The 24,075-nt window shown below is 39.5% G+C and overlaps 1 protein-coding gene across 1 annotated transcript in view; it reads left to right on the top strand.

The window, feature by feature from the left end:
* Nucleotides 1-530: 530 nt before the first annotated feature.
* The window catches only part of LMAN1 (lectin, mannose binding 1), a 31,688-nt gene continuing 8,143 nt past the window's right edge, over nt 531-24,075 (top strand). Inside the window, exons 1-10 of the mRNA XM_077816717.1 lie at nt 531-762; nt 3,018-3,172; nt 3,260-3,367; nt 9,476-9,537; nt 10,462-10,561; nt 13,523-13,646; nt 15,010-15,068; nt 15,811-15,943; nt 18,637-18,830; nt 18,954-19,024. Of these exons, the coding sequence (XP_077672843.1) occupies nt 537-762; nt 3,018-3,172; nt 3,260-3,367; nt 9,476-9,537; nt 10,462-10,561; nt 13,523-13,646; nt 15,010-15,068; nt 15,811-15,943; nt 18,637-18,830; nt 18,954-19,024 (1,232 nt within the window). The 5' untranslated portion in view covers nt 531-536. The remainder of the gene's footprint in view (nt 763-3,017; nt 3,173-3,259; nt 3,368-9,475; nt 9,538-10,461; nt 10,562-13,522; nt 13,647-15,009; nt 15,069-15,810; nt 15,944-18,636; nt 18,831-18,953; nt 19,025-24,075) is intronic.

The raw sequence follows: 24,075 nt of genomic DNA, 5'->3' as shown, positions 1-24,075 counted from the left end.
ATCTAATGCTGTTCGAAGCCTTCCACTGTTTTTCCTTCTTTTCTGTATCTTTAATGACAAGTTGGAAGGATTTTTCACAGGGTGTTTGCCATGGAACTGAGCCGGCAAACCCCCGCACCTGCTTGAACACTGTTTGAGGCTGGACAGCCCATACATGCCATCTAAACTAATAGAACAGGCCCGCCTCTCCACGGATGCCACCTCCCCTCCCACTCCGCCCCTCCAGAGGAGCCGTTTCCCTCCCTTTGTGGCGCCCCCTCCGCTCTGCCGCCCCCTCCTGGCCTGGGGGGGGTGGGGCGGGGGAAAGGAGGAGACTGAGAGCAGTGCGGGCGACGGAGTGACGCAGTGACGAGGCAGAGGAAGAGAAGAGGGAGCGGGGCGTCCTGGGGGCGGGGCCTCTCCTTCCCTGTCCCCGCCCCCGCGAGCGGCGCTGACATGTAGCCCCGCGCTCAACTTCGCCCTTTGGCCTGCAGACTCCGCAGCCAATCAGGCAGCGCCCTGTTGGCCGTGCCGGGCTCCCCGTGGCAGAGTCCAAGATGGCGGTCTCCATGCAGCGGGGCTGTCAGGCTGGGGGGAACGTGCTTTGGGCCGCGTTGCTTTGCCTGGGCTGCCGCCTGCTCCTCCCCGCCGGGGCCAGCAGCCTGGGGGCAGCGGGAGGGGCCGCTGCCCAGCCGCACCGCCGCTTCGAGTACAAGTACAGCTTCAAGGGGCCGCACCTGGTGCAGGCGGACGGGTCGGTGCCGTTCTGGGTTCACACGGGCAGTAAGTATCCGCGGCCCGCGCTGGAGCGAGGAGTGACCTGTGACCCCCGCAACCCCCGGTAGCGCCAGTTGGGGGGAGGGGGGGGCGCCTGCCTCGTTGGCCCCGCCCCCCCGCAGTACTGACTCCCTCTGGCTGAGGGGAGACCTGGCCTACCTCACCCCCCCCCCACTTACGGCCCCCTCCGGCCCCCTGGGCATTCCCCCGCTAGTGCTGGTCCCCTAAGGCCCTGGGAGACGCCCGGCTCCGTTGGCGCGTCCCCGGGGGGCGCCTGGCTCTGTGGGCGTGATTCCCGGACTACTGGCCCCCATATGAGCGTGGGGACACCGCACACAAGCGTACATGGAGCTTGAGGCTCTGTAGTCATAGTTATCCACGGTACCTAAGCTCCTCAGTTACCTGAGAGGTGGTTCCAGAGAGGATGGTTCTAGACTATTTTCAGTGGTAGAAGAGGACAGGACAAGGAGTAATGGTCTCAAGTTGCAGTGGGGGAGGTTTAGGTTGGATATTAGGAAAAACTTTTTCACTAGGAGGGTGGTGAAACACTGGAATGCGTTACCTAGGGAGGTGGTAGAATCTCCTTCCTTAGAAGTTTTTAAAGTCAGGCTTGACAAAGCCCTGGCTGGGATGATTTAATTGGGCATTGGCCCTGCTTTGAGCAGGGGGTTGGACTAGATGACCTCCTGAGGTCCCTTCCAACCCTGATATTCTATGATTCCTCGCTCCCACCCACAGAGACCCTGGAGCAAAGTGTTGTGGGGGGACGGGGGGTGTCTATAATCATACACCCCCGAAATCATCCCCTTGTGCCCTGTGCTGTGTTTGGTAGCACAACTGGCTTTGGGGATCACAGTAAAAGTAGGTGAAGAATTCAGGGTGACTATTTTTTAAAAAAAAGGTTTCTCATCACTGTACTGTGGATGCAGCTCTAAGTCATGACAACCAGGTATGTAGTGTAATTGTAACCCTGTTGGTCCCAGGATATTAGTGAGACAAGGTGCGTGAGGTAATATCTTTTATTGGCCCAACTTCTGTTGGTGAGTGAGACAAGCTTTCGAGCCACACATAGATTTTCTTCAGATCTTTGAAAGGTGCTCCGAGCATCACAGCCAAATGCAAGGTGGAACAGATTGTGTAGTGTATGTAATAGCACACATTTTGAGGAAGCTTAAATTCATAACTGTACTATGATGCTTGGAATATATTTCCCCAATCTGAAGAAGAGCTCTGGTGATTCAGAAGCTTGTTTCTCTCACCAGCAGAAGTTGGGCCAATAAAAGATATTACCTCACCCACCTTGTTGCTCTGGTAAATATGGTGTCATTTGTGGCAGGGTGGAATGTCAAGTCACTTTAAAACAATTTTGTGGGAGAAAGACTGATGCACATGTAGTTAAATCCTTGGAACTAGTCCAGTGACAATATGGCATCTGGTCTGTACGGCTATAAACAAATTAGGGTGTCCATACACAATTTCAAGAGGGTACCTGGCGACTTTGGTCGTGTCCTTGGCATATGCTTTCCTCACATTTATTGCATAAAAGAAACTTGGTGCTGATGGATTATCTTTCCATGATCTCCAAGCACTGTGTTATTGTTAAAGAATTAAGCCTCACAATGCACCTTTTAGACAGGCAAGTAGAATCATTTATCACAATTGTGGTATAGGTAGATTTTGCCTTTACCTCTCTATCTATAATTAGACACCTAAATAAGTGGTTTGACTCTTAAAAGGTGTGCTGAAAATGAAGCTACTAGTTCAGGTTCCTCAGCCAATTATTTTGAAGTGACTTGCTCAAGGTCATGCAGGCAGTCAGTAGCAAGCTTGATAATAAAGCCATGTGTAAATAACCACTTGATAACTCTCCCATTTGCTGTTTATCTTCTACAGCAAATGTATGTTATGTTAGCTCTTTGGCTACAGAGCAGGATTAGGAGTTTCAGATTGTTTTTGGCCTCTTGTATGAATTTGAACAAGTCATTTAACCTCTAGGTGCCTTAGCTGTAAAATTTTGACAATGAAATGTTAAATTTAAACATATTGCTACTTTAATTGCCCCTTAACTGTTCAAATGTTAGGTTCTTAAAACTACAACCCGAAAACAGTTGGCTCTTCAGTTAGAGGGACCATCTATCTGCAAAATTATAAGGTAAAGTGTGCTTAGCAAATCCAGTATTTGCCTTATAATTGCAGGATGTGCTCTTCATGTTCTCTCATGTTCACTGTTGATTTTCTTTTTTTCTCTCTTTCTTTTTCAGATGCCATACCTAGTGCAGATCAGATTCGAATAACTCCATCTTTAAAAAGCCAGAGAGGATCAGTGTGGACAAAAACCAAGTCCATATTTGAATACTGGGAGGTTGAGGTGACATTTCGAGTGACAGGGAGAGGCCGGATTGGAGCTGATGGACTAGTAAATGAACTTGATTTAATTTTGAAAACAAATTTGTTTTATAAATTTGAATCTTAATTTATTACTTTATTTAATTTCTGTGCACAGGCAATCTGGTTTACTGAAGGTCAAGGCTTAGAAGGTCCAGTTTTTGGGGCAGCTGATACTTGGAATGGTGTTGGCATTTTCTTTGACTCTTTTGACAATGATGGAAAGGTTAGTTGGAAGCAAACTCTTTGTAATAAAGGTTCCAGAATGGTTTCACTTTTACCATTTTGTGTTCACACATCGTTATACTTTTTGTGAAAAATTTGCTGTTTTATATTGGGTTTTTTTGGTTTTCAGCTAGATGCAGGTTTAAAAAAAAAAAGAGAAAATGAAGCTTTACAACTTTTCTGTTATGCAGTTTCCTAAAAGACTCCTTTTTGACCAGGCTATGGGTTTTTTTTAAATGCTGAAGCTTGAAAAATGAACCTTGCTGTAATTGAGGATCAGTTCCTTTGATAGATTTGGAGGAAAAATGGTTTTGATAGTTAAACAGTTTGAAACCCCTTGTATTTTATTAGGTGTAAATGTTTATGCGTTAGGAGAGGGATACTGGCATATGTATGCAGATCAGGAAGTGCATGTTTTTGAAGCTTTGCATGACCACTGCTTCTTTATTTTAGATTCTTCTGCATCCAACTGCCCTGTACTCTACCTAATTAATACAGCATGGCAGTTTTTTGTTCTTAATCTGAGACATTTCAATCTCTCTCAGTCCAAATTTCCTATTTGCTTGAACTTTTTTGTCCCAGAATGATGCAGACTTTCTACATCACAGGAAATTTTTAAAATAACTGGCCAGAATACTCCCTTGCTCCTCAGGCAGTTTTAGTTCTGTCCTCCCTAGCTGGAGGAATGGGTAGTGAGGTGTTTTCTAGATTCCTTGTCCCTGTCTACTCCTCGGTACCTTTCCACTATCTGGAAAGTGGTTTCTTAACTCCTAAGTGCTTACTACTTTTATAGGCACTGTTATGGTACTACCAAGAAGTATACCTGTGCCCCTGGTATTTTCTGGTTTTAAAAAAAAAAGTAACAGTAGGGAACTAAATGTATATAAAAATTCTATTAGGGCAAGGGCATCATTAAGGTTGAATAGTTAAAATGAGTAATGTAATACAGTTGTTAATGTTCCTACAGTGATGTTAACTTTGCATGTATATCCCTGAGTTTTTTCTTATCTAAATATTAAGGCATTTTTGACATCCTAAAATATACAGAATTTGCAGTGTGATCAAGTTGCTTTAGGGATCCAAACTTTTGTATCATTTGTTGAAGATGTTTTGTAATAATGTCCATCTATGAACTTTTTCTTTTTTTCTTTTGGTAATTCTAATAAGCAGGTGAGTCTTATGGATTCTGATAGTCAAACTTTACACAGTAGACAGACGAGAATAAATTCTTCAATTTTGAAATACTGTCAGAACTATCTGTACATATGTTAACCACACTTATTAATACACAGCACAGAAGTTTAAAGACCACAGGTGTAGTACCTCTAAAGGGTATAGCACAGAACTCACAGTCTGGGGACAAGGGTTAAGGGTGTCTTTAAGTCACCATTATGTTCCCCCAGTTTTGGGAAGATCTAGGAACCAGAGTGGACCCTGGCATCTAATTTGATAACCCTGGAGGACTGAGTTGTGGCATCTTGTCAGTGCTGCTCAGAATTGCCACAGCATTATGTCTCGGAATGTATTCTACACTGAGATCTTTGAGAGTGTCCACGAAAGACAATCTGTGGCTGTCTTCCTCAGTTCCTGTGCCAGAGGAGTCCTCTCTCTGGATGGATCCAAATCTATTTGATTGTCTTTACATAGCTTTGGCCCCTTAACGCTGCATATGGGGAGGGGAGCGGAGGTAAGAATCGAACCACCCCAAAGTCTCATGAATCATGCCCTCAATATCATGAAATTGATTTAAAAATCACAAGGTTTTTTAAAATTCTCTCTCTGCCTTCTGCTTTTTTGAGCCTTAAGTTTCACTTGTGTCTCTTTTTTCCATATTTTCTCTGCAACCATGGTGGCAAGAATCTTTTTTTTTTTTTTTTTCATTTTTTAAATGACAACTGAAATTCTCATGATTTCAGGAGCTGGAGCTTTAGAAAAAACACCAAATATCACAAGTCTTGTGATAATATTGTGGGATAATATTGCAACCCCATCATCTGATGTTAAGATCTCTTTAAGGAGCAAAAATTGTCTTTTTATTCTCTTTGATTTTGATTTCTTTGGCTCTTTTCAAGGCATTATATCTCCTTTCGCTATTTGTCCACTCTTATTTCCAGACATGACCTTTTACAGAAATCAGTTTGCTGGTTAACAATTAATGCAGAATGCTTCAAGTTAGCAGCTCATGTAATCTCTTCTAAAATACTTAAAATCTTAATTGACTGTTCATTAGCCTTTGAAATGCGAATAATTTGTAAACTTAGTCTGAACTATGTGCAAATATTTTAAAAACTCACTAGTCCCAGTTGAATATTGACACTTTTAAACTTAAATGAACAATTAAATGGTACTAATAAAGTATTTTAACTTCACTAAAACACTTAGGCCACGTCTACACTGCACACCTTAAAACAGCCCAGCTGTGCCGCTGCAGCCATGCCATTTTAAGGTGCGCACTGTAGCCGCTCTTTGTCGCCGGGGAGAGCTCTCCCAGTTACAAAATAAAACCACCCCGAATGAGGGGCAGTAGCTTCGTCGACAGGAGAGTGGCTTATGATAGTGAAGTGCTGTTCGTTGCTGTGCTTTTCCTCTTTAAAACTTTTTTTGCTCAGGGGTGCAAAAAAAATAGTTTTATCAAGGAATGTCTTTTCACACCCCTGAACGACAAAAGTTTTAATGACGAAAGTGTAAGTGTAGACATGGCCTAACTCCAGGATAAACACTGACCTAATTGAATGTGGTTGTATAATTAACCTACAAGATTAACTGTAGCCATAGAAAAGAAGAAATAATTGTTTGTTTTTTTTGTTTTTGTTAAGTATAATTCCCTATAGTCCTCACACTCAAGGAACTTTTTTGTATTTTGTCATGCTGCAGGGACACAGTCAAATAGGTTAGGGTCTGTAGTGAGGTGGGCAAACTTTTTGGCCCGAGGGCCACATCGGGGTTACAAAATTGTATGGAGGGCTGGATAGGGAAGACTGTGCCTCCCCAAGCAGCCTGGCCCCTGCCCCCATCTGCCCCCTCCCACTTCCCACCCCCTGACTGCCCCCCTCAGAACGCCCCTCTGCTCCTTGTCCCCTGGCTGCCCTCTCCCAGAACCTCCCACCCCTAACCGCGCCCCTGGGACCCCATCCTGTATCCAACCTTCCCCCCCGCCCCCCCCCGACTGCCCTGACCCCTATCCACACCCCCGCCCCCTAACAGGCCCCTCGGGACCTCATGCTCTATCCAACTCCCCTGTTCCCCGTCCCCTGACCACCACCCCCCAGAACCCTCAACCCATCCAACCCCCCTTGTTCCCTGTCCCCTGACTGCCCTCAGGGACCCCCTGCCTCTTATCCAACCCCCCAGCACCCCTACCATGCTGCTCAGAGCGGCAGGAGCTTGCAGCCCAGCCAGAGCCCGCTGCGCTGTCGGCAGGAGCGGCGGGCCAAAGTGCTGTCTGCATGGCAGTGTCACTGTGGGGGAGGGAGGACACGGGGTGGAGCTGGGGGCTAGCCTCCCCGGCTGGGAGCTCAAGGGCCAGGCAGGACGGGCCCACAGGTCAGATGTGGCCCTCAGGCTGTAGTTTGTCCACCTCTGGTCTATAGTCAGAACTTATGTTAAAAGATTACTTAAAAAACAAAACTGCTGGAGACTTTAACATGGAGGAATTCCCAAATACAATTCAAGAACAATGGGGGGAAAAAAGTGAACTCCAAATTTATATTTCTATTTTAGATTTCTTTCCTTCTTTCTAAGGGCATTTCCTTACTCTTTCTCAAAGGAGTATGTTGTAGAGAATGCAAAGAATTATATAGAATTCTAGTGGAATAATATGTATTTTGAGGGGAGGGAAAGGATTTTTTTCACCTTTTTAGGGGTCTCCCAACTCCATGTTTTCTGCATAACTAATTCATCTTTTCAACTCTTGGAGGCTTTTCAGTTAGTATGGTGTTGTAAATCTTCTCTTCTTATATCTTTTTAGTTTCTTCCAAGCTTATAACAACTTAAACCAACACTTTCAAATATATCTCTATCTGTTATATGTGTAGTCTCTTAGAAGTTATTTGTGTTTTTTTTTATGAATGTAATGAAGTCAACTTAGATTCATAGATTCCAAGACCAGAAAGGACCATTATGATGATCTAGTCCAACCTCTTGTGTAACACGGGCCATAGAACTTCCCCAAAATAATTTCTACAGCACATCTTTTAGAAAAACATACCATCTTGATTTAAAAATTGTCAGTGATAGAGAATCCACCACTACCTTTGGTAAACTGTTCCAATAGTTAATTGTTCTCACGGTTAAAAATTTGTCTTATTTCCAGTCTGAATTTGTCTAGCTTCAACTTCCAGACATTGGATTGAATTATGCCTTTCTCTGCTAGATTGAAGAGCTCACTATTAAATATTTGTCCTCCATGTAGATAATTTATGGATTGTAATCAAGTCACCCCTTAAAATTCTCTGTGTTAAACTAAATAGATTAAGCTCCTGGAGTCTATCGCTATAAGGCACGTTTTCTAATCCTTCAGTTATTTACATGGCTCTTCTCTGAACCCTGTCTAATTTATCAACGTCCTTCTTGAATTGTGGGCACCAGAACTGGACACAGTATTCCAGCAGTGGTCACCCCAGTGCCAAATTCAGAGGTAAAATAACCTCTCTACTCGTTCTTGAGATTCCCCTCTTTATGCATCCCAGGATCGTATTGGCACTTTTGGCCACAGTGTCACACAGGGAGTTCATGTTCAGCAGATTATCCTCCACCCCAAATCTTTTTCAGTTATTGCTTCCCAGGTTAGAATTCCCAATCACTCAAGTAGGGCCTGCATTTTGTTACTAGATGTATACATTTACGTTGTTCGCTTGTGCTCAGTTTACCAAGCAATCCAGATTGCTCTACATCAGTGATCTCTCCTTGTCGTTATTTACCACTCCCCCAATTTTTTGTGTCCTTTGCAAATTTTATCAGTGATGATTTTGTTTTCTTCCATGTCATTGATAAAATTTTTTAAATAGCATGGGGCCAAGAGCTGGAAACAGGCCCATTCAATGACTGTCGCCTGTTTATAGTTACATTTTGAGAACGATCAGTTAGCCAGTTTTAATCCATTTAATGTGAACCGTGTTTGTTTTATATTGTTCTAGTTTTTTAATCAAAATGTCATGATGTACCAAGTCAAATGCCTTACAGAAATCTGAGTATGTTATGTCAATGCTATGACCTCATCAACCAAAATTATACTCTCATCGAAAAAGATGAGTTAGTTTAACAGGACCTGTTTTCCATAAACCCATGTTTATTGGCATTAATTACATTACCCTTGTTTAATCAAGACTTGTATCAGCCACTCCATTATGTTGCTCAGGATCAATGTCAGGCTGACAGGCCTATAATTACTCAGGTCATCCTGTTACCTTTTTAAAAATTAGCAGACCATTAGCTTTCTTCCAGTCTTCTGGAATTTCTCCAGTGCTCCAAGACGTATTGCAAATCAACATTAATGGTCCAGTGAGCTCATCAGCCAGCTCTTTTAAAGCTCTTGGATGCTTGTTATCTGAACCTGATAATTTTAAAATGTCTAACTTAGCAGCTTTTGTTTAACATCCTCCAAAGATACTAGTGGAATGGAGGGTCAGTCCTTTACCCACTGCTCCTGTTGTTGTGTAACCAAAGGCAGACGTGCTTATTTCTCCCATCAGTATATAGTGTTTAGGAATTAAATGCTGTATCTTTATTGGATTTGATCATCTTTCAACTAATACCTTCTGTTTTTATTTTTAAATTATCAAATTGCAAGAATAAATAGTAAATATGAAAATAGCCTGCCCATAACTGAACGCCCATACTTTTTTTTCACTAACAGACCTTTTCTAGAACAAAAGCAGGGTGCTGTTCTTCGTGTTGACTGACACAGTGCCATTTCATCAAACTGTTCAGTTTTCCTACTCCCCTCCCACCAAAGCTGCATCAGAGTTAAGACTTTGGCTGTCTCTGTAGCCTACTACTGTGGTGTTGGGAAGGCTGTTAATGAAATTGTATATTGAATCTGTTTGTAATTTGTAAAATTACTTCATTTTAAATTTTAAAACCCTGTTTGTTCATATGGTTTGTCTTTCAGAAAAACAATCCATCAATAATTGTTGTAGGCAACGATGGAAAACTTCTTTATGACCATCAGAAGTAAGTCTGTTAATTTTATGTGAATGAGATAGACCTGTAGTACTGATTGCTGAAATGTTCAGAGGCTTTTTAAACAAGGTTGAAGACACTTAATTTTTATTGGTAAAAGAATGTCAAATAGTTTTCGTTGTGTTCCATGTAGGTGCACATGCCAGTCTGTGTGTGTGTGTGTTATAATATAACTGCATTGATTGAAATCACTTAGAAGCATACACTTTTCCTACAGATTCTTCTTCCATGGAGGGGTTGAATTTGAGTAGAACTATAAAATGCTTTTTTTTGTGTTGATGGTTCACTAATATAATTTAATAGCTTTGAATTTTATTTTATCTGTTGTGAATTTAGCAGAAGCCGCACAGGAGCGCCAAAATTTTTTTAAAAATAGCATAGTGAATGTTGTGGTAATATAATACCGAGTGTACTGGGACAACGTGGCTCAGATAAATAGGTGAGGTACAGAACCTTTCACCTGTAGATCACTCATTCAGATATGCCGCAAATTCTCAGTGATCACAAGTAGCTTCCAGTTTATAACTGTGACACCTTTGTGAAATGAATTGGTGGTCTCATTCCTATTCCTGATGGACGAATGTCTACGTCACATTTGGCACCCTTGTTAGCTGTCTGAGTAGAGAGATGGTCCCTCTGGGTCAGTTCTGAAGCACATTGGAAAGGTAGCATTGGGAAGCTTGTACTGCCTCTGCCCATGCTTGTGTCCTGTGCTAAAGGACTTCACTTCCAGTGCTGTCAATCCTAAACCTTTTGGAAATGCAAAACTTAATTTAAGTATCCAGAGGGCTTTTGTTCTTGGAAAGATTTGCTTGACATTTGTAATCCACTAAAATAATGAAATTTTCATGCCTTTTTTTCTAGCTAGTACATAGTAAAGATGTAGTTCTGTAAGCAGATTCTCTTCTTTCGTAGTGATGGTTCCACACAAGCATTGGCATCTTGTCAGAGAGATTTTCGTAACAAGCCCTATCCTGTCCGAGCAAAGATTATATATTACGAAAAAACACTAACTGTAAGTACTCTGGTAGTCTTGAGATAACGCAGTACATTATTCAACTTCTGGAGCTTTAAGAGTTCAAGAAAATTTCATACTTAATTTAAAAAAAAAAAAGGCAAGTGAACTGTAGGACTTTATGAAGATGAGGGACTGATAGAAATCAGAGAAAAGTATAGTGTGGACAGCCACTCTGCAAGCTTCCTTAACTCTGCTATGCACCTGCAACATTCTTGCTTCTACATTCCGAGGCTGCTTTTGGCAGGTATGTCCAGTTTTGGTGTTTTTTAGGATGTAAGGAAATGTCCAAGAAATTGTTTTAAGTTTGTGATGAAATGAACCCACTCTGGATTAAGAAATGGCACTAGGATGAGGTAGCTATGAAATACACGTTTCTTCTATTTTTAACCTTAATTTTGGGCTTCCATAAAATGTGCCTAAGTACCAAGTTCCAGCTAATTAATATGTTCAACTCTTTTGCTTTGGGGTAAAAGTAGTAAAAGATGTCCTCCAAAAAGCAAACACCGGGAAGCCTCAGAAAAGATGCATCTTTCCTGGAGCCCTTAATTGAGTGGGCCCTGACACTTTCACCAATACTTTAGATCTCAGGGCTGTTAGCCCAAGCAACTCAGTGCATTTTGTGGTGAAGGAGGCCCTCTCTAAGCCTTGGTTGTACATTGAAGCTAAGCTTTTGAGTGGCATCATAAAGCATATAGGAAATTATTACATTTGTCAGAACTTGTGTAATACTCTTGCATGCTGGATAAGAGAACTACTTTCTGAATTCTGTAGACTCTACTTGTATTACTCCAGAGATGCTTAGACTGAGGCTCGGGAGCTGCAGGTGGCTCTTTAATGTGTCTTATGGCTCTTTGCAGCATGATATTAAAACACTGTGATTTGGTTAATAACTTATGTTAATAATTAATCAGGATGCTTTTACTATGCTATTACTCAATTGTAGTTGATAAAATAATACTTGGTAAGTCATTTTGCTGTGAGAATAACATAAATTAGGGCTGTTAAGTGATTAAAAAAATAATAGAATACAATTTATTTAAATATTTTTGGATGTTTTGAACATTTTCAAATGTGGTGTTTTCAATTAGAACACAGAATACAAACTGTACAGTCCTCACTCTATATTTATTTTTTATTACAAGTATTTGCACCTAATACAAGTATTTCACTGCAATCTCTTTATCATGACAGTTGGACTTACAGATGTAGAATTATGTACAAAAAATAACTGCATTCAAAAACAAAATAGTGTAAAATTTTAGAGCTGCAAGTCCACTTAGTCCTACTTCTTGTTCAGCCAATCAGTAAGACAGACAAGTTTGTTTACATTTACAGGAGATAATGCTGTCCACTTCTTGTTTACAATGTCACCAGAAAATGAGAACAGGCATTTGCATGGCACTGTTGTGGCCGGCATTGCAAGATATTTACGTGCCAGGTGCGCTACAGATTCGTATGTCCCTTCCAGCGGACATGTCCATGCGGATGATGGGTTCTGCTTGATAACAATCCAAGGCAGTGCTGCCCGACACGTGTTCATTTTCATTATCTGAGTCAGATGCCACCAACAGAAGGTTCATTTTCTTTTTTCGTGGGTCAGGTTTTGTAGTTTCTGTATCAGAATTGCTCTTTTAAGATTTCTGAAAGAAAGCTCCACACATCATCCCTCTCAGGTTTTGGAAGGCACTTCAGGTTCTTAAATCTTGGGTGGAGTGCTGTAGCTATCTTTAGAAATCTCCCATTGGTACCTTCTTTGTGTTTTGTCAGATCTGCAGTGAAAGTGTTCTTAAAATGAACAACATGTGCTGGGTCATTATCCGAGACTGCTGTAACACAAAATATATGGCAGAATGTGGGTAAAACCGAGCAGGGGACATACAGTTCTCCCCCAGGTAGTTCAGTCACAAATTTAATTAACGCATTATTTTTTTAACGAGCATCATCAGCATGGAAGCATGTCCTCTGGAATGGTGGCCAAAGCATGAAGGGGCATACGAATGTTTAGTATATCTGACACATGAATACCTTGCAATGCCGGCTACAAAAGTGCCATGCCAATGCCTGTTCTCATTTTCTGGTGACATTGTAAACAAGAAGAGAACATATCTCCTGTAAATGTAAACAAACTTGTTTGTCTTACTGATATACTGAACAAGAAGTAGGACTGAGTGGATTTGTAAGCTCTGAAGTTTTATATTTTGTTTTTTTGAGTGCAGTTATGTAACCAAAAACACCTACATTTGTAAGTTGTGCGTCACAACAAAGATTGCACTACAGTACTTGTATGAGGTGAATTGAAAAATACTTTTTTGTTTATTAAACTATTTAGTAAATTTTAATTGGTATTCTATTGTTTAACAGTGCGATTAATTGCGATTAATTTTTTTGTGTTAATTGCATGAGTTGACAGCCCTAATATAAATGTGCTTTGAGATATATTTGAGATACAAGTATTTCCCCTGTCACACTGTTTAAATATGAATATATAGTACTATGATAAATGAAGCCATGAATTCTCCCCACTGTGGTTCTTTTGGGTAATGTTGATCACTAATCTGGCTCCTGAACCACTGAGCTCTGAATATCATTGACTTGGGGAGCTAGCTTTGAATCAGAATTTTTTTTTTTTCTCCACTGCTACACTTTGGAAAATTAAGTTCTAACTGCTTTCTTTCACTGTTGGTGTCCTTTGGTATAAAAGATCTGTATTTCATAGCCTGTATGTCTAATGTATAATTTTATAGTTTTATAAAATAAAGAAATAAAGCATTTGCTGCATACTCCATAATTAGAACTTTAATAGCTAAAATTATGAGGAGTTTTACTACTTATTTCTAGAGCCTCTTTCTAACTTACCTAACGCACTTCGCTTTATGCGAGTTCTATGCTAATTAAACTGGCATGTTTTGAGCATCAAATTCAAATTTGTAGGTGTAATCTAGGTGCCTGTCTTTCTAGGTAATGATTAACAATGGCTTTACTCCGGATAAAGAAGACTATGAATTTTGTGCTAAAGTGGAAAATATGATACTACCATCGCAAGGGTACTTTGGAATATCTGCAGCAACAGGGGGGCTTGCAGGTAATATTTTTCACTGTATTTAAGTTTGAGGTCCATGTTGATGAGATGTGATGTAAAGGGCTTCAGTAAATCATTACTTGGCAACTGACATTTTAAGATAGAATGAGGCTAGTTGTAAATGACGGGATGTTGAAGCGGTTGGTATGGAATGATGGTGACGAGCTGAAAGTAAGAGTCTAGGCTCTGCTGGACATAACTGTTTGGCCTTTGTGAAATGAATTGCTGATCGTGCTCTAGTGTCTATTAAACAACTAGCCCAGCTGCAAAGCCATCACCCTAATTAGCACTACTTGGAGCCCTTGTTGGTGACCCACTGTCCCTACAGATAAGGACTGCATATTAGCAGGATAGTCTGAAAAAGCTTGTGCGACTGCTGTCTGTGCTGCCCCTGTTTTATGGATGTGAAATCAAGAAGCCAGCATTGCGCAATGCCTGAGTAATTGGTCCTTGTGTAAGGATCAATTCTGGGTTTGTGTGAGTAATGGAATGAATGTTGTCAACCAGTGGACGGCACAGTTACTGTTGCAGTCTTCCTTTACTGTGGTTTCTGGCCACATAATATAGATGCAGTGGTCATGAGCTTCCCCCAAACCACCTTTTATGCTTTGGCCTATTTGTGGCTAGAGCTGAGACTCCTTTAACTGTATGGAGAAGGACACCTGCCTGTGCCACCTCCACTCCTTGCTCCCTGTGCAGTCCCACTGCTCACTCTCTACATCTGGGTGAATTTTAGAGGACTTCAGTCTCCAACAGTATTAACTGAACACCATTCATGAGTACTAAGCTCACAGGAAAAAATAAAAATCTTGAGGGTATATATCAAAGGAATTGTTGAAAAAATAAACTTTTTAAAAACAAACAGCATCTATTTGTTTAGGTTTGAGATTTGCAACTTGGCAGTTTCATCCCAAATTAAACAAAGGAGTATTAGAACATTTTAAAGCTGCCAGACAGACTGTACTTCCCAACTTTTGTGTGTGTGTGTGTGTATGTATGGGGTGGGCAGGCAGGGGACAGATGCGTGGAAGGGAAATTATCGAATACATTAGTTAGTGTAACTTTTTAAAGTAAACTTTAACTTCTATACAGTACTTTAAAAAGTTACAAATACAAGACTTTTCTCACTTCTTCAGTCTTTGGTATGCCATTCATCATTCATACAAATCCAAGTGACCAAATAATGAGAAATAAGGTAGCGTACCACAAAATCCAAACCATCAAAAGAAGGCTAGAATTTTATTGTAGTAAATCAGAAACTTCCATAATAAATTATAGTGTGTTAGGAAAAATATTTCATAACTAGTAGTGGTAATTTAAATATTAGTTTATTCAGACTAATTTGTTGTATTTACTTTTTATCCAGATGACCACGATGTACTGTCTTTCCTAACTTTCCAGTTGACTGAGCCTGGGAAAGAAGCAGTAAGCATCTTTATGCACTAGAATATATTAATTTTACAGATGTGCATATGTTCAGCATGTGGCTGGGAGTCCATTAAAATGTCAGCATTGAAGCACCTTATTTCATGTTTTTCTTTTCTGTTTCAAAATGTTGATGTGGGTATACAGTCTACTATCTTGGGAAAATGAGACTAATACAGTATAACATCTGAATAGTAAAATGTGGAAAAAATCTTAGACTAGACACTTTGAAAGGGCACTGAATTAAATTGCATAGCTTTAAAAACAAAATATACCCATTTTGTCATATTTATATTAATAGTGAAAAATACATTTTTAAAATTTTCACTATTTCTCTTTTCTGGAAAATGCTTCACCAGTTTCACTTTCTACTTCGCATGGCTCTTGTTTTGTACTGTAGTATTTGTTCACAATGTCTGTCTGTCTCTCTCAGTTGAAAGTTCTGATGTTTCTAACTGAAAAAAAAAATTCCCACAAACACAGTAGGAAAAATTAAAGTGGTAGGAATCACAATAGGGATGCATAGTCTCTTTTATAATGTCAACTTTACACTCTGAAGTATGTGTTTCCATAAGTTTTAGATCTTCTAGCAAGTAGTATGAGCGTTGAAGCATGTTTGTTTTGCCTCGGAATGTGAATAAATCTTGACAAGAGAGCCCCTGGGAGATGAGATTTGTTGGAAAGAAGACTGAAAATTTTGAGGATTTCTAGTAATATCTTGCTTTTAAAAATTGTTTTAAAGCCTATCCCAGATGCAGAAATTCCTGAACAGGATAAAGAGAAATATCAAGAGGAGTTTGAGCATTTTCAACAAGAGCTAGATAAAAAGAAGGAAGAATTTCAGAAGGATCATCCTGACATGCAAGGGCAACCAGGCAAGTTAAATTAATAAATTATTAATTGTCAGGGAAAACACGTTATTAAACTTGAAGATGATCATATGCATGTTCACAATTACCTTAGCTGTGCCACTGTATTTAGAACTGGGGCCAAGTCCCATAAATTCTGAGATCCCTCAACTCCCTTTATGTCAATTACTATATCCAGAAGTTCGTTGGACTTCTCTATGCCAAGGGATTGCTGAAATATTAACAGACATGTATGATGTTCCTTTGTAACTGAGGGAGCAAATAGAAGTCTGTGGGGTGATGGGTGGACAAGTGGCTTTTTAAAGGGCTGGGAAAAAAGTTTGACAGTTTCTTGAACATGCATTGAGAAAACTAACCTCTTCTGCTGATCTGAAAGTAAAGAGCCAGGCAAATGTTTTCTGTGGATCCGCTTTCTGTCTGTGATGTGTTGGTGGTTAAGGCCCTAATTCAACAGTCCATCCCAATTCAGTAAAGCCTTTGAGCATATGTTTAACTTCAAGCAGATATTTGAGTCCCGTTAACTTAAACTCTGCAGAAATAACTAGCACTGAAATATTTAAAAATACCAGTAACTCATGTTAACTTTCAAATCTAACCCTGAGGTATGGCCTAAGTATATTGTATACCATACCTCTAATAAATAGGATTACCAAATTATTAATGTCATGGTATTTAAAATATAAGTACCTAACAGTAGGCTCCTAAACCCATATTTAGGATCCTTCACATGTAGCTCCCAGGGACTTAAATGAGATTTGTGAGTGAGCTGGTCTTAAATTCAGGTCATTTATATTTAGATGCCTAAATATGGATTTAGGCACCCAGTTTAGAAAATTTTAGCTATACCAGGTCTGCTGCTAGGATCATCTGTTCTGTTCAGTCATATGACCACCCTGCCCCCCAGTTTGCATTCCTCCACTGACACCCGCTTTCCCACTGTATCAAACTCAAGCTTCTTGTCTTCACTTTATGACCATCTACCATTTTAGCCTCAACTTGCCTTTCAAATCAGATTCACAGTTGACTTCAGCTTTTGCTTTGCTACTTAATGCTGGTTTTGATTGACTGCTTTTATCCCATTCCCACGTTGCTTGAGAAGAACTCCTGTCAAAATTTGGAAAGAGTCCTCTTTATCTCGGATTTCTCCTTTAAAATGTACTTTTACGATTATTCCTTCAAATCTCTCCTGATGATGGACAGTGGTTAGGCTGGTGACTACTGAGGCCACTATGACTACTAGTTTACGTGAACTTTGCTGTCCATATTATTACCTTGTCCTTCTTGCTCATTGTCTGAATCGCAGCTTGAGCTTTCTGAAGCAGTGACTGTCTTTGGTTTGGGTTTTGTTTTTTTACTGTGACTAATACACAGGGTGGATTTGATTTAAATCAAATGGAATTAAATCATGATTTAAATCACTAGTCAGGAAGACGTGATTTAATCATGGTTTCCTACATAAAAGTGCATCCTTGTTGGTGGTTATAACCTTAATACATATTCTTCACAACTCAGAGATAGATGTAGGTTTTATTTTTAGAAGGTACACACTATACATTTTTAAACAGTGATTTATTTTGAAAGCTTTTCAGATTAGTTTTACAGCTATATCAGAAAATGAATGATTGTTATTTCATTTACCAAAGGTAATTGAAGCAGATATGTATGAAGTCATTGGGAGGTGAACTATCTCCAGTTCAACAGGTTAATCATTAATATTTGGAGCATTTTCTTGCCATGCTGTATTAGGAGGAGAACATAACCAGACAGTCATTTAAATTGTTTTATTTAGCTAAAACAACAATGTTAAGTGTTCTGGATTTTTTTTCTTCAACAGCAAACATACAGTATTTTAACAAAACAAGTATATGTCCCTCGCTTCTCACATTTATCTCCAGATTTCTTCTCCTTGTCCAGATTTATTCCACCCCCAACAATCTTCTATTCACTGAACTTTCTGAAACTTTGCACTTTTAGAGAGAGATAAGGGATTGACTCTGTGTACACAAATTTGCAGAGGGACAATAGAGTTGAGGTCTGTTATTTCTCACCTCTGTATATTTATTTTTATTTATTTAACAACATTTTTGCTGTTAACAAGAATGTTACCTCTGGAGACACAAATCCACAGTTTGAGAACTGCAAAACTAAGCATCTCTGATGGTATCCTCTAGACTGAGCACTGAGTCCCATTGGGTAGATAGAAAGATTAACCTAAATCTATATAGAAGCCCCTGGAACCTCAAAAGATTGGGTCCCTAATCCATGAACTATTGGAACTCATTTACAAAACTTTTCTTAAACATTACATGAATATATTGTCTCATACTATAGAATTAGAGTTTATAATCCCTATTCCATGATGAGATATCTTTGAGCTATAATGTAACTTAATTAAAACTATCTTTAGATAAAACACTTTTTGAGGAAAAAACTTATAAAAAAAAATCTGATTTAAATAAAAAAAAATCATTGATTTTTTTTTTTTTATCCACCCTGCTAATAAAAAGGGGCTCTAATCCTAGGCTGGGGTCTTGAGGTGCTGCAGGTATTAATATAAATGCAAAAATGAGTGTACTCATAATCCCTGGGTGTTTTTTGGGGCTGAGGTGAAATGACAGTCTATGGCATATGAATATGCATGCACATATTTGACTATCTGAAAACAGGGAACTATAATCTACTTATTTTTGTTTTGTTAGCGGATGATTTCTATGAAACTGTAAGTGATCGTGAATTGAGACAAATCTTTGAAGGGCAGAATCGAATTCATCTTGAAATCAAGCAGCTTAATAGGCAGTTGGACATGATTCTCGATGAGCAGAGGAGATATGTGTCTGCAGTAACAGAAGAGATTGCCAAAAGAGGAGCTGGTATTCCAGGCCAACAAGGACAGGTGAACTCAAAATCCGTGTCATTAATATGTTGACATGAATTCAATCATGTAATCAGTTTACTTTTTTTTACATGCATAGCACTGTACTCTGGCATTGACCATTTTTGTGGTTTGTTTTTTCAGGTCTCCCAACAAGAGCTTGACACTATTGTGAAAACTCAAGAGGAGGTCCTCAGACAAGTGAATGAAATGAGGTAAGCGTGTGTCCTTAGTGTCTTGTTGAAGACCTGATTCAGATCTCTTACACTGGTTTTACAAAGGTCTAACTCCATTTTTTACTTCATTTTAATTCTTTCTTATTTAAACCAATGTAAGTCCGGGCAAACTCAAATCTGAAAAATTTGTACATGAGTCTAGAGGGACCTTTGTGTACAGATAGTAGTTAAGTGAGCCTCTTCAGATGTCTCTTACATACATACGTAAATGAAGGATTAAGATTTCAGATGTTACTCTGACAATATGAGATTAAAGGGACGACACAGCTGGCAGTCTAGTCAATTTTTTAAAAAGGTTTCAGGTTACTGCACTTGCCTCTGTCAATTTTTCTGTTTTTACAATCTAATTTTCCTGTGTTTTTTGTTCTTAAAAGAGTAAGCTTCTTCCCTGTTTCATTGTGGAAAAGGAGCTACGCAAACCGGGAAACTGACTGTGAAGGGGAAACAGTGAAAGTGACTTTTGAGGAATGCTATAGAAAATATTTCAATAGCATTTGTGCTTCCTAGGCAAATTATCTTGGCCACAGCAAGATCCTTCATGGACTTAGGGAATCATCTCCTTTCCTTGATTATACAAAGCTCTTCTTCCCTGCATATAAAATGCACACAGTAAACAAGCTGAAAGACATTCTTTTCTCTAATCTTCCTGTCACCACCTAAAATTACTGTTTGTATCATAGTAGCTTAAAACCCAGACTAACTGTGTTTAATTGATGGTTCTATAATAATAATTTATTGAAAAGTAGGCAACTTTTTATTTGGCTGATATTTCTCCAATCTTGTAGCCTCTTGAATTTGGCTCGGGACATTGTAAAAACAGAAATTCTTTGTTCACACTATTAATATTGTATCACTTCAGATTACTGCTTTCCCCATGAAATAACGCTGTCTACGTGGGAGGTTAGGTTGGCATAACTACATCGCTCGTGGGTCTGGATTTTTCACGAGCAGCGTAGTGGTGTATCGTGTAGACCAGATCTTAAGGGACAAACAGAGCATGTGTGTCCCCGACTATCATGGCTAATCACCATTGATGGACTTATCCTTCCTGCGTTTATCTAATCCTTTTTTGAACTCAGGTTTGTACCTCATCATGAGAAGATATTGTAAGCAATGTAACTATCTCAAAAGACTAACGTTAGTGCAGTGACTTTCAACCTGTGGTCCGCGGACTCCTGGGGTATGCAGACAGTTTAAGATTTTCAAAGGGGTCCTCACCTGTATTTAAAATTTGTTAGGAGTTCACAAATTGAAAAAAGGTTGAAAACCACTGCATTACTGAATTCTGGCTTCTAAAAAAAGCATTTTTTGCCAGGCATTGGTGTTTTTCATGCCAGGAGCAAACACGTGAAATTAAATATTTCCAGTATATGTGTTAGTGTCAAACAAGTTATGTTAAGGAAGTTAGCTTTTCAGGGCCATCGACTAGCACTGTTCAAAAGTTCTGAACTTTTACATACAAATATTAAAATTTATGAAGTTACCATTCAGTTAAAAGTGTATTTTTCTTCAGTATGTACATCAAAAATTATTATGATTAGATCAGTTGGACCTCTCCCTCTAAGTGTATCTAACCTTTATTGCTCTGCTTTACCATTCCTCTTGCTTAAAGATATCTAGCTGTATGTTATACCTACTAACTTTATTAGTTGAGGATTGGTCCTGCTTTGAGCAGGGGGTCAGACTAGATGACCTCCTGAGGTACCTTCCAACCCTGATATTCTATGATTCTAACTTCATGCTCTTTTTTGCCATATAACTTCATTTGATCACTTGTTTTGAGTGAAGCAACTCTGCTTGAATTACTTCTGGGGGTGTGTGTATGTGAGAGAGAGAGAGAGAGAAGAAAAAAAGCACGTTTTTAGATGAAGTGAAGAAGCATAACTCCTTAACTCAATGAGTAGTTGAGATGATCCCTTTCCTGGTTGTTATGATATCTAAACAGCTCCACCTTGATCTGTAGTCTGTCTTTGCGTTTGCATCCCACAGAAAATTTTTTTAGTTGTTTGCATTATTAGTCTCACAGACTACTCAAATCTCTGTAAGTCTTGTATCATTGTCCTTTGTGTTTGGACACTCCCCAAACCTCTATATTTAAAAACAAATATTTAGTATCCCAGTGAGGGCCCGGGCCCAGTCCTGCTCCTGCTTAAGTCAGTTTCCCATTGACTTCACTGGAATGAGAGTTCAAGGACCAGACTTGAAAAAGTACTGAGCACAACGTTCCCTCTGATTTTCTCCATCCATGCGTGGAATGGATTTTATGTGCACCAAAAGGAGGTGATGTGTGGCAGGGGTGGGACCGAGAGGTTCGGCGTGTCAGAGGGGGCTCTGGGCTGGGGCTGGGAATGAGGGGTTTGGGATATGGGCTCTGGGGCTGCAGCAGGGAGAGAGGCCTCTCCCTGCTGCAGCAGTCCCTGGACCAGGGCCGTGGGAGAGGCGCCTCTCCCTGCCGCAGCAGCTCTGGGGCCATGGGAGAGGCACCCTAAACTCCCCCTCTACTCCCCCCACCCCTCTCTCCTCTCCAGGCCCCTGTGGCTGCATGGCTCTCCTCATCAGGTGTGCAGTCGATGGGCTCCTGTGCAGCCGTGCAGGCGTGCACGTTAGAGGGAACACAGACTGAGCGCTCTCAATTGGGGCTGGATTTTCAAAATAGTCCAGAACCTCTTGTGAGTCAGAGCTTCTGGGTGTTGAGCACTTTTGGAAAAATGTATCTTAACTCTTGAAAACCTGGCTCCAGTTCTATGCACTGGGCCCTTCTGAAAATTCTGGCCTAAATAGCAAAGAAATCCTATACAAGAAAAATAAACCTTGTACTGTGTTTATAATGCAAAAAGTTAGGAAAATATCAACCGTAATTACCTCTAATCATAGTGCTCTCTCATACAATATCTGATGCCAAGCTGCACATTAAATACAGAAATGTTAACTGTAACTTGAGATTTCCTGAGTTCTTCATGTTATGTCATGGTATTAATTGTGTTTCTTACAATCTCCTGGATTTTGGCGGGAGAAACATTTAACAATCTTGCAGTCAGAAAAACATTTGCCTTTCAGAAACTGCACTTCGAAATAGATGCATCGTGCATTTCAGCATGTATATATGTTTGTATTCATTTAACCTGTTCAGATATTTATCATTTTAGAAATGAATGTGGCAAGTCATTGAAAAGAATGGATCTATCAATTAATACACCAAAATGTCTTTTGTGTAGCACAATTAATGACATTAGAGGTAGAGCAGGGCAAAAATATTTCAGCAAATAGTTTATTTGCTGAAAAATACAGTTTTGGTAGACTCAAAACTATTTGTGTTGAGTTTGACCAATAGTTTCGACTGAACCAAAAAACCAAAAAAATTTCAAAACTAAATGTCAGAAAATGGCAGAGGAGGACAACTGCCTTCTTTATAACCTTTATCCCAGTGGGTAAGGTACTCCCCTGGGATTTGGGAGGCCGAGGTTCTATTTCTCCACCTCTGCCTGATGTGGAGAAGGGATATAAAACTGGGTCTCCCACACTGGGAGGTGGGGGTGTTGTCCTAGCCATTGGGCTATGGGATATTCTGATATGGCTCTTTCTCAGTCTGTTCTGTTGAAGATGATCTACTTTTTATAAAAAAGCTCATTGGGGTAGGGACTTGAACTTAAGTCTCCCACATCCTAGGTCAGTGCCCTAACTCCTGTGCTATAGTCATTCTGTCTTTCTCTGGTCCAGTGACTGTTCAATGTCATGAGTGACAGTGAATTTCTACCGTGAATTACAGTTGTCTCTTGGCCAGGAAAAGAGAGTAAGAATTACTCTGTAGCCTGTTAGGGCACTTACCTCGGATGTGAGGGACCCAGGTTCAAATCCCTACTCCAGTGACTATTTATAAAGAGTGGAACACTTCACCAGGCGAGATTGAGAGGGACCCAAATAATGCATGTTTAAAAATCTTTGCTCCCAGTTGTATATTGGCACACATGTACTCTTATTTGAACCTTTTGTAAACTTTGTTCTTTGGTAGTGGCTTGTAGCTTAAGTATTAATAAAACTAATGGATTTTAATATTGGGAATTTTCTGAAAGGCATGTTTATACATTGTATTCAAAATGTTTCACAATTGTATAATTTAATTCCTTTAACTTTGTATTCACAAGTTAAATTAATAATTTTTTGTAAAATTTTTGCAGGCAATTTTATGCTATAATTATAAACAATTGTATTTTATAGTATTAATAGTTCAAGAGAAACATCTTGTAATTCATCTAAGTAGGTCAGGTTTTTTTGTAGAACGAAGATTAGAGTACTTCCATTTTCACTCTTGTTCTTCCAGGAAAGCTTTTATTTTAATATTCTTGACCAATCCTTATGCCAAGCAAGTAAATTAGATTTTCTTGTTAACATTGTAGTCTGCCCTTTCAGTGACTATTTATTAGGTATGCATTTGCGTAACATCTTAATATTTTCTGCTTAGATTAAAGTAATGTCTTATGTTATAGATAAGGAAATAACAAAAATGAACAGCCCACTGTTGCTTTATTGGTCATCCCTGGAGGAAAAGGACTTATTGTCAAAGTAATTTTCATGTCAAGATTTGTAGATTTCTTAATCATCTGATTACAGAAGAATCCTTGCCAGTGTAGACAATAGCAACAAATGGCATGTTGTCTTTGTAGGAGCAACATAATTTAAATTTGACGTGGCCCACATTTATTTAGAGAACTTAATATTTTCTTTTAATAACAAAAATGGATCATAGTTAATTTTGTCTTTTTTTAATCTAACCCCATCCTGTATTCTTAGTGCTAGAAGTCAGTTGATTTAGAGAGTTAGAACACCTGCTGCCATAAAGTCATTCCATATATAATGGACAGAAATTATTACAAAAACCAATGTACTGTATTGGTACAGATTTCATTATAACAAGTGTTTATTAGGTGGAGGTCACTATAGCTGTTGAGTATAGCTTGCATGGCTTAGATTACAAGCAAAATTATTTCTCAAATATATGCCGTCTGTTCCAGAAAAAAAGAGTTGTAAAAGTA

This window comes from Eretmochelys imbricata, chromosome 5 (assembly GCF_965152235.1).
Source record: "Eretmochelys imbricata isolate rEreImb1 chromosome 5, rEreImb1.hap1, whole genome shotgun sequence".
Taxonomy (NCBI): domain Eukaryota; kingdom Metazoa; phylum Chordata; order Testudines; family Cheloniidae; genus Eretmochelys; species Eretmochelys imbricata.
This window is presented reverse-complemented; position numbering and strand designations above follow the sequence as displayed.